Source organism: Bos mutus, chromosome 1, assembly GCF_027580195.1.
Source record: "Bos mutus isolate GX-2022 chromosome 1, NWIPB_WYAK_1.1, whole genome shotgun sequence".
In the NCBI taxonomy this organism is placed as follows: Eukaryota; Metazoa; Chordata; class Mammalia; order Artiodactyla; family Bovidae; genus Bos; species Bos mutus.
Genome location: NC_091617.1, coordinates 52,314,677 through 52,327,013, shown reverse-complemented (window position 1 = coordinate 52,327,013; position 12,337 = coordinate 52,314,677). Strand labels below are relative to the sequence as shown.

Here is a 12,337-nt window from a genome sequence, read left to right as displayed (position 1 = left end):
TGTGGATGCTGTGTTATGTGCTTTGTATGCATAGTTCATTCAATCAAACAGCAAGTCTGCAAAGTTGATCTTATTTATGCTTCCAATTTATTAAAAACAGTGAACTTAAATTAACTGCTGAAAGCAACATGGATAGTAAAGACTGGATCAAGGATGAGGAAGTGATAAAAGTGGAGAAGGGATAGGAAAGGGGGAACTAGCATTTATTAGGTTGACTCTAAGTGCCAAATACTGTGCTATGTATATTTGCATCTTCTGTCTCATTAAATCTCTTCCAACAACCATGAGACAAGCATATTTTAATATTATTTTGCAGATGAGGAAGGCAGGGATCAAGGTGGTTAAAAATACAGCTATTTGACTCCACTTCTTTTCAGTTTTGTTTTTTCTATCCTATACTATTGACCCCCAAGTAATCAAAGTCTTTGAGGTTATTTTATTTTATTTTTTAAAATTTAAATTTATTTATTTTAATTGGAGGCTAATTACTTTACAATATTGTATTGGTTTTGCCATACATCAACATGAATCTGCCATGGGTATACACGTGCTCCCCATCCTGAACCCCCCTCCCACCTCCCTCCTCGTACCATCCCTCTGGGTCATCCCAGTGCACCAGCTCCAAGCATCCTGTATCCTGCATTGAACCTGGACTGGTGATTCATTTATCATATGATATTATACATGTTTCAATGCCATTATCCCAAGTCATCCCCCCTCTCCGTCTCCCACAGAATCCAAAAGACTGTTCTATACATCTGTGTCTCTTTTGCTGTCTTGCATACAGGGTTATCCTTACCATCTTTCTAAATTCCATATATATGCGTTAGTATACTGTATTGGTGTTTTTCTTTCTGGCTTACTTCACTCTGTATAATGAGGTTATTTTAAAAAGAGCTCAGTCATGAATCTGTTTAACCTCTGCTACAATTTCAGGCTTTCTTCCTGTTTTTCACTACTCCCCAGCTGCGGCCAGTTTCTCTCTCACTCCCACTTCTCAAGTATTTAGGGAATTAATAGGTGGGGAACAAGTTAGTCACGTTCTTTTTAAACTTTCAAAGTGACTGCTGTAGACAGAGAGTGATTTCCTCGATGCTCTGGAGGATAAAAATCATTCTTGGTGCTTTACTTGTGCATGTGTGCTCTTGATGCCAATAATAAAAAACTGTAATGCCATCCGGCTTACGGATTACTGTGGAAATGACTCAAGATAACTGATCAGGAAGTGGGTGACTCATAACTAAATCACCGCCAGACACCAACTGGCTCCTGCTGTGCGCACTGTCCTGGGCAGCCGAAGGATGGATGTGATAGGCCTATTTTAAATGTTAAGTCGTTGGAGCGCATTCCCCTGCCAGGCTTGGAGACTGTCCAGCTGAAATTCACTCCTCCTTGGAGTCTGTCAGAAAGCTGCTGCGACAGCGGCGCCTGCGAGTCACGGCAGCAGGATCTACATCCGCAAAACAGCAGCATCACGCGCAGAGGTTGGAGCTCTCCCCAGTAGGTTAGGAGAGCGCCTTTGACCCACACCTCCAGGGAGGGGAAATGTAGCCTCAGTTTTATAGTACAGGAATCTGAGTCAGAACAATGCACTAAATTGCCATTCTCCCTATGCAGAGTTGAGGGCAGCCCTGGGAACTAATAAAATAGGTGGAAGCTGAGGCTGGAAAGAATCTTCAAGAGCATAACTCAGGGGAAGACACTGTACCCTAGAGAGACTGGGACACTTGCCAAAAGTTATGCAATTTATTAGCAGCAGCAGGAAAGGGCTAGGAGATTCCATATTCCTAACCTACTCTACCAGCATTTTTGAAACTTTATGGTGTGTGGGAGTCAGAGGGGATTGTGCCAGAGTGCAAATTCTGATTCATTGGTCTGGGAAGAGATGCTGGGCATTGGCATCTTTAAAAAGCTCTCAGGTGATGCCGATGCTGCAGGTCTTAGGACCACACTCTGAACAGCAAGGTTTTAGAACATGTTGCCACCCTACCCCAGGAGGTTTGGTCCTTTAGTGGTAGGAACATGAATCTCTCACAGGAGTGTCAGGTGGGGAGGCACCAGGCAGCTCACCTCCTTTCCAGTAACTCTCCTCCCTTCTCCTCCCTCCCTTCCTTCTCGCTTTACTCCTGTCCTTGCTTCTTTCTTCCTTTCTCCTTATCTTCAGCGTAAAGCTATAACCACAGAAAGCAGATAAATGTATGCTGGTTTTAGAGAATACCCAGGATCAAAATGAACACTGTTGTCAGGCAAAGGACGACTTTTGATGTGGTTTTCAGGTGACCTATGCTGTTGGTGCCTTGTCTAAGTCAATCTATGAGAGAATGTTTAAGTGGCTGGTGGCACGTATCAACAGGGTCCTGGATGCCAAGCTGTCAAGACAATTCTTCATTGGCATTCTTGACATCACTGGTTTTGAGATGCTTGATGTAAGTATATCTGGTAAAAGTGAAGTTGATGTATATTTACAAGAGAATTAGACTATGTGAATTGAATGTCAGAAGATGTAGTCAGAGCATGATGAGAATCATTCTGTGCAAACTTAAACAGCTACTTTGGTTGGAAAAAGCTATTATTAATATTAACAAATGACAATAAAAATCATTATAATTAATAGTGCTAAGAAATTAATTCAGCCTTAAATAAAGGTAAATTAAGACATCTTTTATGATTTTGAATTGTAATATCATTAAATGTTAATTTCCTATCATAATCTTAATTTGAAGATATGTATGAAGGAGGTTAAGAATATAATTGAGCAATTTTTACTTATTGGGTTTATTTGCCAACATATGATAGTGGTTGTGGTTTTCTCTTTACATTTTCCAAGTGAACTTCTATTTTATTTTTTTTACTGAAGTATGTTTGACAATTAAAAGTATATATTTAAGCAGAACAACTTGATTCAGTGCACATATACATTGTGAAATAATCAATACAATTAAGTTAATTAACATATCCATCACCTCCAATAATTACTATTTTCTCAATTTTATTTCTAATCACAACCTTGAAGTATAACAGTCTTGAACAACTTTGCATTAATTTTACCAATGAAAAGTTACAACAGTTCTTCAATCAGCATACGTTGGTTTTGGAGCAAGAGGAATATAGGAGAGAAGGCATTGACTGGGTGTCCATCGACTTTGGCCTGGATTTGCAAGCCTGTGTGGATCTTGTTGAGAAGGTGAGGCGTGTTTCTCCCCCATCCATTTTTGTTTAAGAAGAATTGGCCCTGCTTGCTGTGTTGATCCGTGTCAGGACCCTGGCTCTGTCAAGGGGATGGGAAATAGGGTAGAAGAGCTCTGCACATATTCTCTTAATGGTTTTTCTGTGCAGCCCTGTGGCATCCTAACTAAACTCCCACATCTGTTACCTACTCCATCATCTCTAACTCACACTGTCGCTACACATTTACTGCTTATGCATGGCCTCCACTGTTAATGCATGAGGAAGCTTGTTGAGATTAAAAATGGTCACGCTCTTGACTGGAAAAACACAGAGCTGAAAATATGAACACTGTAGGGCTTGGCTGATTAACATAAGGTGAATGAGTAGACCCAGAGCAGCTTAACGAAATTTGGCAAATTAGCATGCAAACAAACAACCGCCATAAATCCTCAAGGCCACTACCTTGCAGGATGTAGTTTGTTCATTTAATTGGACAAGTACCAGTTAGTTTAAGTAATTTATGACAATACTTCATGGTTTATTAGTAAATTAGCTGCAGTGTATGGTTTCCAAATTCAGTGATGTTCCTACACTCTGAAATCTTTCCATGTGCTCTAGAAAAGATTAACCAGATTTGCCAGGGGAATTCAATATGGTTTTTCTGTGGCTTTGTCCAAGGGAGCAAGCATGATGGGGTGTGAGCAGCTATGTGGCCTTATCTTTTGCAATAGTTGTGGATTGCAGTGAATTCTGCACACTGGTCTGGACAACTATGCTTTGCTCTCACATTTGATTCTCAGCAACCCTGTTCAGAAAGGGGTGAGGATGACTAACCTCTCACTGTCTTTTGTGGGGCCCAGATTTTATCAATCACTGTCCCATCCATTTTACATGTTAGATCTTTAGATGAAACTAAATCGTCTTTGAAAATAGCCATTATTCTTAACAGGAGTGGACATCACATTGATTTTATTTATTTTATAACCAGTGAACTTCCTAGGGAGGGGACAGGCTGATTCAAAAAATGATGATAATGAACCAACTCGTGAGTTGACTAAAAATAATGATAATAATGACTCGCCCATGATCTGGGAAATGTTTGATGGCCTTATTAGAGTTACAGTTTTCTAATTAGAAATGAAACAAGAGAACTGGAGCTCCTTCAAGGGACAGCTTTAACTTTGGGCAGTTGTCACCTGTAAAATCTACTTACTCTAAATATGATAAAACACTGTATTCAGGCAGGAAGTTGGGATGCAGACATTATTCAACTCCTGATATGTCTGTGAGTGTTACAGATTTGTAGTTGATCTGAAGCCTATTATCTTATTTATGACAATCAAACTTATTCTAAGTAAGACACCAGCAACATTGATATAATTTCCTATTGTACTTTCTAGTGATATGATAAAACAAGGGAAAAATGAGTAAATGATAAAAGGAAAAGATAAGTGTTTGGTTTCCTGTGAGTTATTTCAAAGGTTCAGGTCAGGCAAATGTGGAATACTAAAACCTTTCTTGAAATGATTCTATATTTTGAAAAGATCATTGTGTTTGTTCAGTCTACATGAAGGAAATTTTTAGTAAATATTAATGATCAAACTCCCTCCTTGAAACAGACTGCATCATGAGAAATTTTCAAAGTTCGAAGGAACTAAAATACATCACTACATATAAAATATAGAATGCATCTGTGTGTTTATAAGGAAAAAGTTTTTATACATATAAGTTTTGAGTTTTTATACTTATAAAAAAGTTTATATCGAGCTAAAAAACACATTTTCATGCCAACTTTGTTAATTTGGTCTTCAAGCATACAGTAACCTCCTTATATAAATGCAATGAACAGATCTATTATAGGATTAACTTACACTTACCTCATTACTTGAATTATTCTAGTTTGTTTAGAACTTGAACATCAGTAATCTACATATTAAATATTAACATATGATTACATATTTATGATTTTACATAGGTATTGGTAAAGAGATTATTTTTATTTTTTTTAAACAAATACATCCAAAATTATACATTTAGAAACTGTTGCTCCTGCAGTGGAGTCACCTTGAAAAGCTACATCCTTCTTTTAATTCAGCCATCTTGGAAAAAGTCCCTCACAGGATGGGGATTAGGATAAATTGTTAGATTTTTACTGTCTTCAGGAGAAAATTGACTTCAATACCAATCATCTTAACTGTTTTTGAATCCTAACTGTATTACCTATTTTTCACATAATTTGTCTAACTTAGCTAAATAACTCATGATTGTTTCTATGTAATAATCCACAGTCAGACTATAGGCCATTTCCATGTGCCAATAGTCAAAGGTGTCAGATATCCCATAGAAGTTTCTAAAATAATTTTGAATTCTGGTAGCATCTTGGCAATGAGTGTTGCCACTTCCCTAGTAGAGTTCTTTAGATATGCTAATTTTGATATTTTTGTTATAAAATTAATCACGTTAATATCTAGTTAGTTATCCCTTGAATGCATATGACTTATTTTCTTCAAACATATTGCATTGTGTCTTTTTGCTCACAACTTCTACTTTCTGCCTCACCATTGCCCACAGTAAAGCAGCCCATGCCAAAGCTCAAACCCTAAGTCTTAGTGTTCACCTATCAATTAATTCCTTTGCTGAGGACCTAGATTTTAGTCACCTCAGGACCTACTCTACTAAGTGTTGGGAGAAATACAAACAGAAGCATCATCTTGGCACTCAAGGAACTGAGGATATAATTAGCAAGATGTCTAAAGACCAAAACTTTTACTAGTTTTCAACTTTTAACAAGAAAGTGTATTTAGCAGCTACTTGTTTTGATCACTTCCTTGTTACCCCAGTGGTGAGGGAGGGATTCTTCTCTTAGGGCTATGGGAATGTCTGACCACAAGACACCTGGCAGTGGACAGATGAGATCTACAGCAGCTTAATAGTCACATATACTCACAGACTGGGGAGGAGGACACTGCATGCCATATGGGGCTGGCTGCACGGCAGTTGCCCTTAGAAGCAGAATGAATAATTGAGAGCTCTGGGAAGCAGGCTTTGTGGTAATAATAGGGTAAGGCGACCAGTGATTCCCACTGGAGGATGTGATTGGCTTGTTTAAATAATTCCATGGGCTGGTAGGGAACTGAAGTCCCTTACTCAAGAATCAGCTGGCTCTGTGCCTGTTCCCATGAGAAAGTATGTTGCAAGCCTGGAGGACAAAACCCACAGGAGCATGTGGGGAGGGGAATCTGTGATTAGGTTCTCCTGGCGTTCCCCAGATGTCAAAGCCCACAAAATGTTGGACCTTAATTTTAGGCCTAATACTTCATTACTATGTATAAAACTTCGAATTAAATGCTGTGTAAAACTTAAGCATTTGTTATAAATAGCACTTGCCCTTGGGACGTATGCAGTCAAACAGGAGATTTGTAAGTCTAATAAATGTAAAAATATGTTAGGATAAATGTGGTTAAGGCACAAAGGTTCACAGAACTCAAAAGAGCAGAGGTCACCTCTGCCTGCAGGAATATACGAAGGCCTGGGGGGAAAGGGGTATAATTTCAGCTGGGTCTGAAGAAATGGACATGATTTCAACAGGTGAAAAGAGGAAGACAGTAAGCATGCGGAGGGATGGGCAAGAGCAAAGGCTTAGAGACAGGAAAGTAATGGATGCGTTTAAAAATCTGACGAGAGTTTAAAATATTCAGAGGGAAGGGTTTAGAAGTTAAAAAAAGGGAGTCAGGCTGCAAAGGGATTTTAATGAATTTGTAACTTATTTTTAGGTGATGGTAAGCCAGAGAGGATTCCACACTGGGTAATGGGGTAGTCAGAGATGCTTGGGTTTACTCAGGTGGGTTTGTGTATGGGGTCAGGAATGGGAGAAAAGGCTGGAGTCAGGGTGATTAAAAAGTTGTTACAGCAAGTGAGAAATAGAGGCCTTGAATCAGGATAGCGGAAATGGAAATAGCAAGAAAGTGACAGATGTAAAAGAGAGGAGGGCTGAACTGATAATATTTGAAGAGGGAGAGGTTACAGCATTAATGTTCAGAGTCAGGGCAACTGACTCAGACCATTTACTGTGCAGTAGAGGACAACTGATGCTATGAGGCAGAACATAATTACTTCTTTCCCTGACCTATTTGGAGATTAATTTGCTAGAGGGCCTGATGTTTATTAGAAGTTTTATACTTCCTAAGCATTGGAGAAATGGAGAAGACCCTGAAGAAATAGAGCTTTTCCCTCCTCAGTGGTTTAATTGTTACATTTTGAGCTGTGATATCTATTTGCTTTGCATAAAGCATCCATTCATCCCCAAATGGAAGATGGCTTCATTGGAGTCCCAGGGACATGGCAGTCCTTATATATGGGAGGTGGCTCTGCTGGAGATGGGCTGCTGCTTGCTGTGAGGCTTTGACATGTCCATCTTATTAACATGAACCATCCCCGGAGATGTTTACATTTTTTAAATGATTCATTCTAGTGTTCATGAAAGGTTGACTATTTCTGTGGCAGGAAAATATGCAATACGAAATGGACTCCACGCCTCTAACACTTGGTGACTCAACTATTCAGTGTTATCAGATTTTCCTTCCTTCTTGTTCCTCTCCACATTTATCATTTTGTCAAGAACCCACCAGGTCAATGCTGCCAGGAGCAAGACTTTGCATATTTGCTCACTGCATCATTCCCCACTTGGATACTTGGGAGGGAAGAAGATGTGCTGGAGTACAAGAGTTGTACAATATGTGCCAGATGTCCAAGAGTTGTTGATGGAATGTCGTTGAATGCATTTGCTGTAAAATGCAGATTCTAAGCCTGTGAGATTAGACAAAAGAGGTAGAAGACCATAGTCCGTGCATTAGAACAATAGACTCAGGTGGATCAAAAACATGTTCTTCAAGTATCTAATCATCCAAATTAGACCCATTCTTATGGCTCCAGTGGCATAATTTCAAACAAAGGATTTTAAACCCCAAAGAAATTTTCTTCTTTTATATCACCCAGCCAGAGCCTTAACTCGATGTTGGTGTGTTCTCTTTCCATGAAAATATTCAAGCCTAAGCTAGCCTACTTTTTAGAGGGAAATTGTAAAAGGAATTCAATGAGCTTTTAGGTGGGTTGGGCCAGAACTGTAAGGTCTCTCCCAAATCTGAGTTTGTGGTTCTTGGGTAGAATGGGTTGGTAGAGAATCATGAAATTTATGTTGTTGGGCCAAGGGATCATGGTTTTATCTCGGAACTCTCATGACATTTTCTGTTGCTTTATCGTCTGCTTATTATGTGCATGTCTTGCCTGCCCAGTTAGATGCTCTACAGCCAGAGCCCATGTGTGATTATCCTGTTATAGACGGAAGTGTTTGGTACAGTGATTTGCTCATAGAAGGCATTTCAAAAATATTTGTGAAGGAGATAAATGAACATATAAACTCACAAGTAGATTTGCAAGTATAGGAATCCTTGATCTTTCCCTCACCAAAGCTGTTTTTTCCCTGTGTATGTACCCTACGTTAGTTAATGGCAACATCCGCTACCCATTTGCTCAAACCAAAACTGCAGTCAGCCTTCCTCTTTCTACTACACCTCACATTCTATCCATCAGCAAGTTGTGACCCAGCTCCACTAACACCCATGTCACGTTTCAGTAACCGTTCACAGTCTCCAACACCATCACTTGTTTAGATCAGGGGTCAGCAAGCTATGGCCCTGCAGGCCAAATCCAGCCTGTAGCCTGTTTTTGGAAATAAAGTTTGAATGCAACATCATCACATTCATTGCTGCTTTCAGGACTGAAATGGCTGAGTTGATGGCAGGGAGCAGCAGAGACTCTGTGGCCCACAAAGTCTAAGAGCTTTACTGTAAGGCCCTTAAGAGAGAAAGGTTGTTGACTGGGTCCTCTATTTCCTATCACATATCCTTTCTTGTTTGCTTTTTTAAATAACCCTTTATAAATGTAAAAACCATTTTTTGCTCACTGGCTTTCCAATAGAGACCACAGTCAGGATTAGCCAGTAGGCTTTTCTTTGCCAACCAAAACAAATAATCCGTTTTAAGCATTAATTAAATCATAATCACTTTATTGTAAAAAATCTCCAAAGGCCTCTCATTTTAAAATAAAATCCAAACGTCCTCCCATGGCCTGGAAAGCCTCTAGGCTCCTGTACTGCATCCCTCTCTTCCCACATGCTATCTCCAACTAGTTCTGCTCAGTCCACACTTGTCTTTGGCAGGACCTCCAACTTGCTAAGAGTGCTCCTGCTTCAGGGCCTCTGCACTCTTCATTTTTCTGCCCAGAATGCTTGTATACATGTCTTCTCAGGATTTGCTCTTCTCATTCAGATCAGAAGGTTTTACTGAACTCGCCTACTAAAAGAGTTCTCACATAGCCTCTGTCGTTCTCTCTCTCTCTACTTTGCATGATTTCTTCAGGGTGCTTACAGCAAACTAAATTATTTATTTAGAGTTTATCTGTCTATTGTCGGTCAGCTCCACTAAACACCCCAAGGACAGATACTTTGTGTATGTGGCTCGTGACTGCATTGACAGCTCCTGCTCGTGTCTAGTACCTAGTAGATATTTAATAAATATTCGTTGAATGGATGATGGTCTAGTTGTATGTAGTGAAGATCCCTTGTCAACTAATTAGGTTTGTGGGAAAGAATTTACACTCATCCCCTAGTGAAAATACTGTTTATTAGTATTTTTTTTGTTTGTTTTTTCATCTACTGTTCATCTGTATCTCCAAGCAGCCAATGGGCATCTTTTCCATCCTCGAAGAAGAATGTATGTTTCATCAGGCTACAGATGTGACTTTCAATACCAAACTTTTTGACAACCATTTTGGAAAGTCAGTTCATTTCCAGAAGCCCAAGCCTGACAATAAGAAGAAATATGAAGCTGACTTTGAACTTGTCCATTATGCAGGAGTGGTAGGTTACTTCTAGACCCTTAGCCCTGAATTATCTTGCCTCTATTTCAAATGAACTCAGTCCGAATTTTTAGATAATATATAAGTAAATATATCTGTAAAGTTTAGATTAAATGAAGAGATGAACAAAATAAATCTCAGTTCCCCAAAAAAGTTGGTGTAGACTTTTAGTACTTAGGAAATGAAATACCATACTATAATAACAGAGGTCAAAAATTTCAAAAGTAGACTCTCTCACCCAATACAAAGTAAGACAGTTTCAGAAAGTCTCGGAGACCATCAAAGGCATGGGCTTTTCCTTATTCATCCTTTCTTTCAACTGCACATTGTGTGAATGAGTGATTTCAACTGATCTTTTTACTGAAGTTTTTTTTTTTTTTTTTTCATTCTCTCATAAAGAGTCACTATGAGGTAATGGTCTCTAAACTATGACCAACAAAGATTCCTAATGCCCCTCACTCCCTCACCTCATTTCCCCACTGGGGGTATATGTGTGTGTGTGTGTGTGTTCACATACGTGCCTGTGCCCTTTCATTCTGCTTTTATGATTCTGGTCAGTGATTCTGGGTAGAAGAAAGAGAACTGATAAAGGATAAAATAATATTCGACCTAAAAATGACCTGCCAATTATACCTAGATATGTTTGTAACTCTCTTCTTTGATATCCTTGAATATTAATTATAATAATATTTACAGTGAAATGCTATAGCATTTATGGAGTGCTCACCTTGTGTCAGAGGCAATTGTTTTATTCCATCTACTTTTGCCTATATGAAGGAGGGCTGATGTGAATTGTTTGTCCTGGAAACACCATCTATTTCTTCCACCCCCTCTGATTTAGTGTTCCTCTCCCTCCTTGCCTCTTCTTCCCTCTCCCTCCCTCCCTTTCTCTTCCTTTTTTTCCACAGTGTAAATGGTAAAGCCTGAGAAGCTCTTTGGGTTGCACATAGGTTTCTGGAGTATTTTTTAAGTACTGTTACATTAAACTGATTTAAGTTCAAATGACATACACGATGTATGATTTTTTAAAAGAATTACATAATTTGCTAAGGAACTTATGCATTCTCCTTTTTTGTTACCTGAACTACATGCCTTTCCAAAGGTGCCTTATAACATCAGTGGCTGGCTTGAAAAGAACAAAGACTTTCTTAATGAAACGGTGGTGGCTATATTTCAGAAGTCATCCAACAGACTCCTGGCAAACCTTTTTGAAAATTACATCAGTACCAACACTGGTGAGTCAAACAATCTTCCTCAATTTTTCAGCCTTAGAATGGAGCCCATGTCTGCCTCAGTGCTTACAAAAATCCTGGCTTCTTTCCTGAGAGATGTGTGTCTGCTTCCTGTGGCCTGAGTCATCCCCTCTTATTAGCCTTTCCATCCTCAGGCTGGTGGTTCTTCGGGGAAATGGTGCTCTAAGGTAGATAGATTTCAAGGAGACTGCTCCAGCCTGCTTTTATCTTCTAGTCAACCAAGTTGCAAAGAGAGAGCAGAAAACCATGTTTTGATGAATGATTTTTAGGAAATAACAAGCTCCTTTAATACATATCCCCCAAATATTTTGGAAATCTCCTTCACAGTGCTTTTATATTGCAGTAATGGAATTTTTATGAGCTTCATAAGGGCAGAGATTATGTCTCACTTGTTCAAGTGTGGCCTCAAGCATGTAACAGATGCCTGTTTAGCAGCCACTCTATAAATACTTGTTGACCAACTAATAACTAATCTTGTTTAGTAGTTTGTAATTTACAAAGCAGGGCTTCCCAGGTGGCTTAGTGGTAAAGAATGTGCCTGCCAATGCAGGAGACATGGGTTCAATCCCTGGGTTGGGAAGATCCCTTGGAGAAGGAAATGGCAACCCACTCTAATATTCTTGCCTGGAAAATCCTATGGATGGAGGAGCCTGGCAGATTGCTGCTCATGGAGTTGCAAAAGAATTTGACATGACTTAGCGACTACACAACAAACAACAACAGCAGTTTCCAAACTTTTCTAGATATGTTATCTTACTCAATCCTTGTCATGACTCTTTCCAGGAAATCTCTCCCTATCTTACAGGAACAAGTACAGAAGAATTAAACAGCACCCTCAGATCTCACAAATCTACCTTTAAAAGATAAACCCAGGCATATTAAAATTTTTAAGAGTTTATTTGAGCAAAACGCAGTTTGAATTGGGCAGCACCAAACCAGAATGGGTTAAGGGCATTCCACCCACAGGAGCTCAACGAGAGACTTTTATAGAGAAAAGGTGG

The 12,337-nt window shown here is 39.2% G+C and overlaps 2 protein-coding genes across 2 annotated transcripts in view; both read left to right on the top strand.

Annotated features, from left to right (window-relative positions):
* Nucleotides 1–2,171: 2,171 nt before the first annotated feature.
* On the top strand, nucleotides 2,172–10,099 carry LOC138984202 (myosin-15-like). Its single transcript, XM_070357677.1, has 3 exons — nucleotides 2,172–2,426; nucleotides 3,014–3,184; nucleotides 9,902–10,099. Exons 1-3 carry the CDS (start codon nucleotides 2,322–2,324, stop codon nucleotides 10,097–10,099), a joined length of 474 nt encoding a protein of 157 aa, XP_070213778.1. The 5' UTR covers nucleotides 2,172–2,321.
* A 390-nt stretch (nucleotides 10,100–10,489) lies between these two features.
* The window catches only part of LOC102272410 (myosin-15), a 100,989-nt gene continuing 99,141 nt past the window's right edge, over nucleotides 10,490–12,337 (top strand). The window contains exons 1-2 of the mRNA XM_070357586.1: nucleotides 10,490–10,494; nucleotides 11,203–11,318. Of these exons, the coding sequence (XP_070213687.1) occupies nucleotides 10,490–10,494; nucleotides 11,203–11,318 (121 nt within the window). The remainder of the gene's footprint in view (nucleotides 10,495–11,202; nucleotides 11,319–12,337) is intronic.

What these genes read in the sequence shown, in the direction of transcription:
- LOC138984202 (XM_070357677.1), top strand. Translation starts at nt 2,322, where the DNA reads ATGTTTAAGTGGCTGGTGGCACGTATCAACAGGGTCCTGGATGCCAAG. An exon ending in CTGGTTTTGAGATGCTTGAT is followed by an intron (nt 2,427 to 3,013) that starts GTAAGTATATCT and finishes ACAACCTTGAAG; the next exon opens with TATAACAGTCTTGAACAACT. An exon ending in GTGTGGATCTTGTTGAGAAG is followed by an intron (nt 3,185 to 9,901) that starts GTGAGGCGTGTT and finishes TGTATCTCCAAG; the next exon opens with CAGCCAATGGGCATCTTTTC.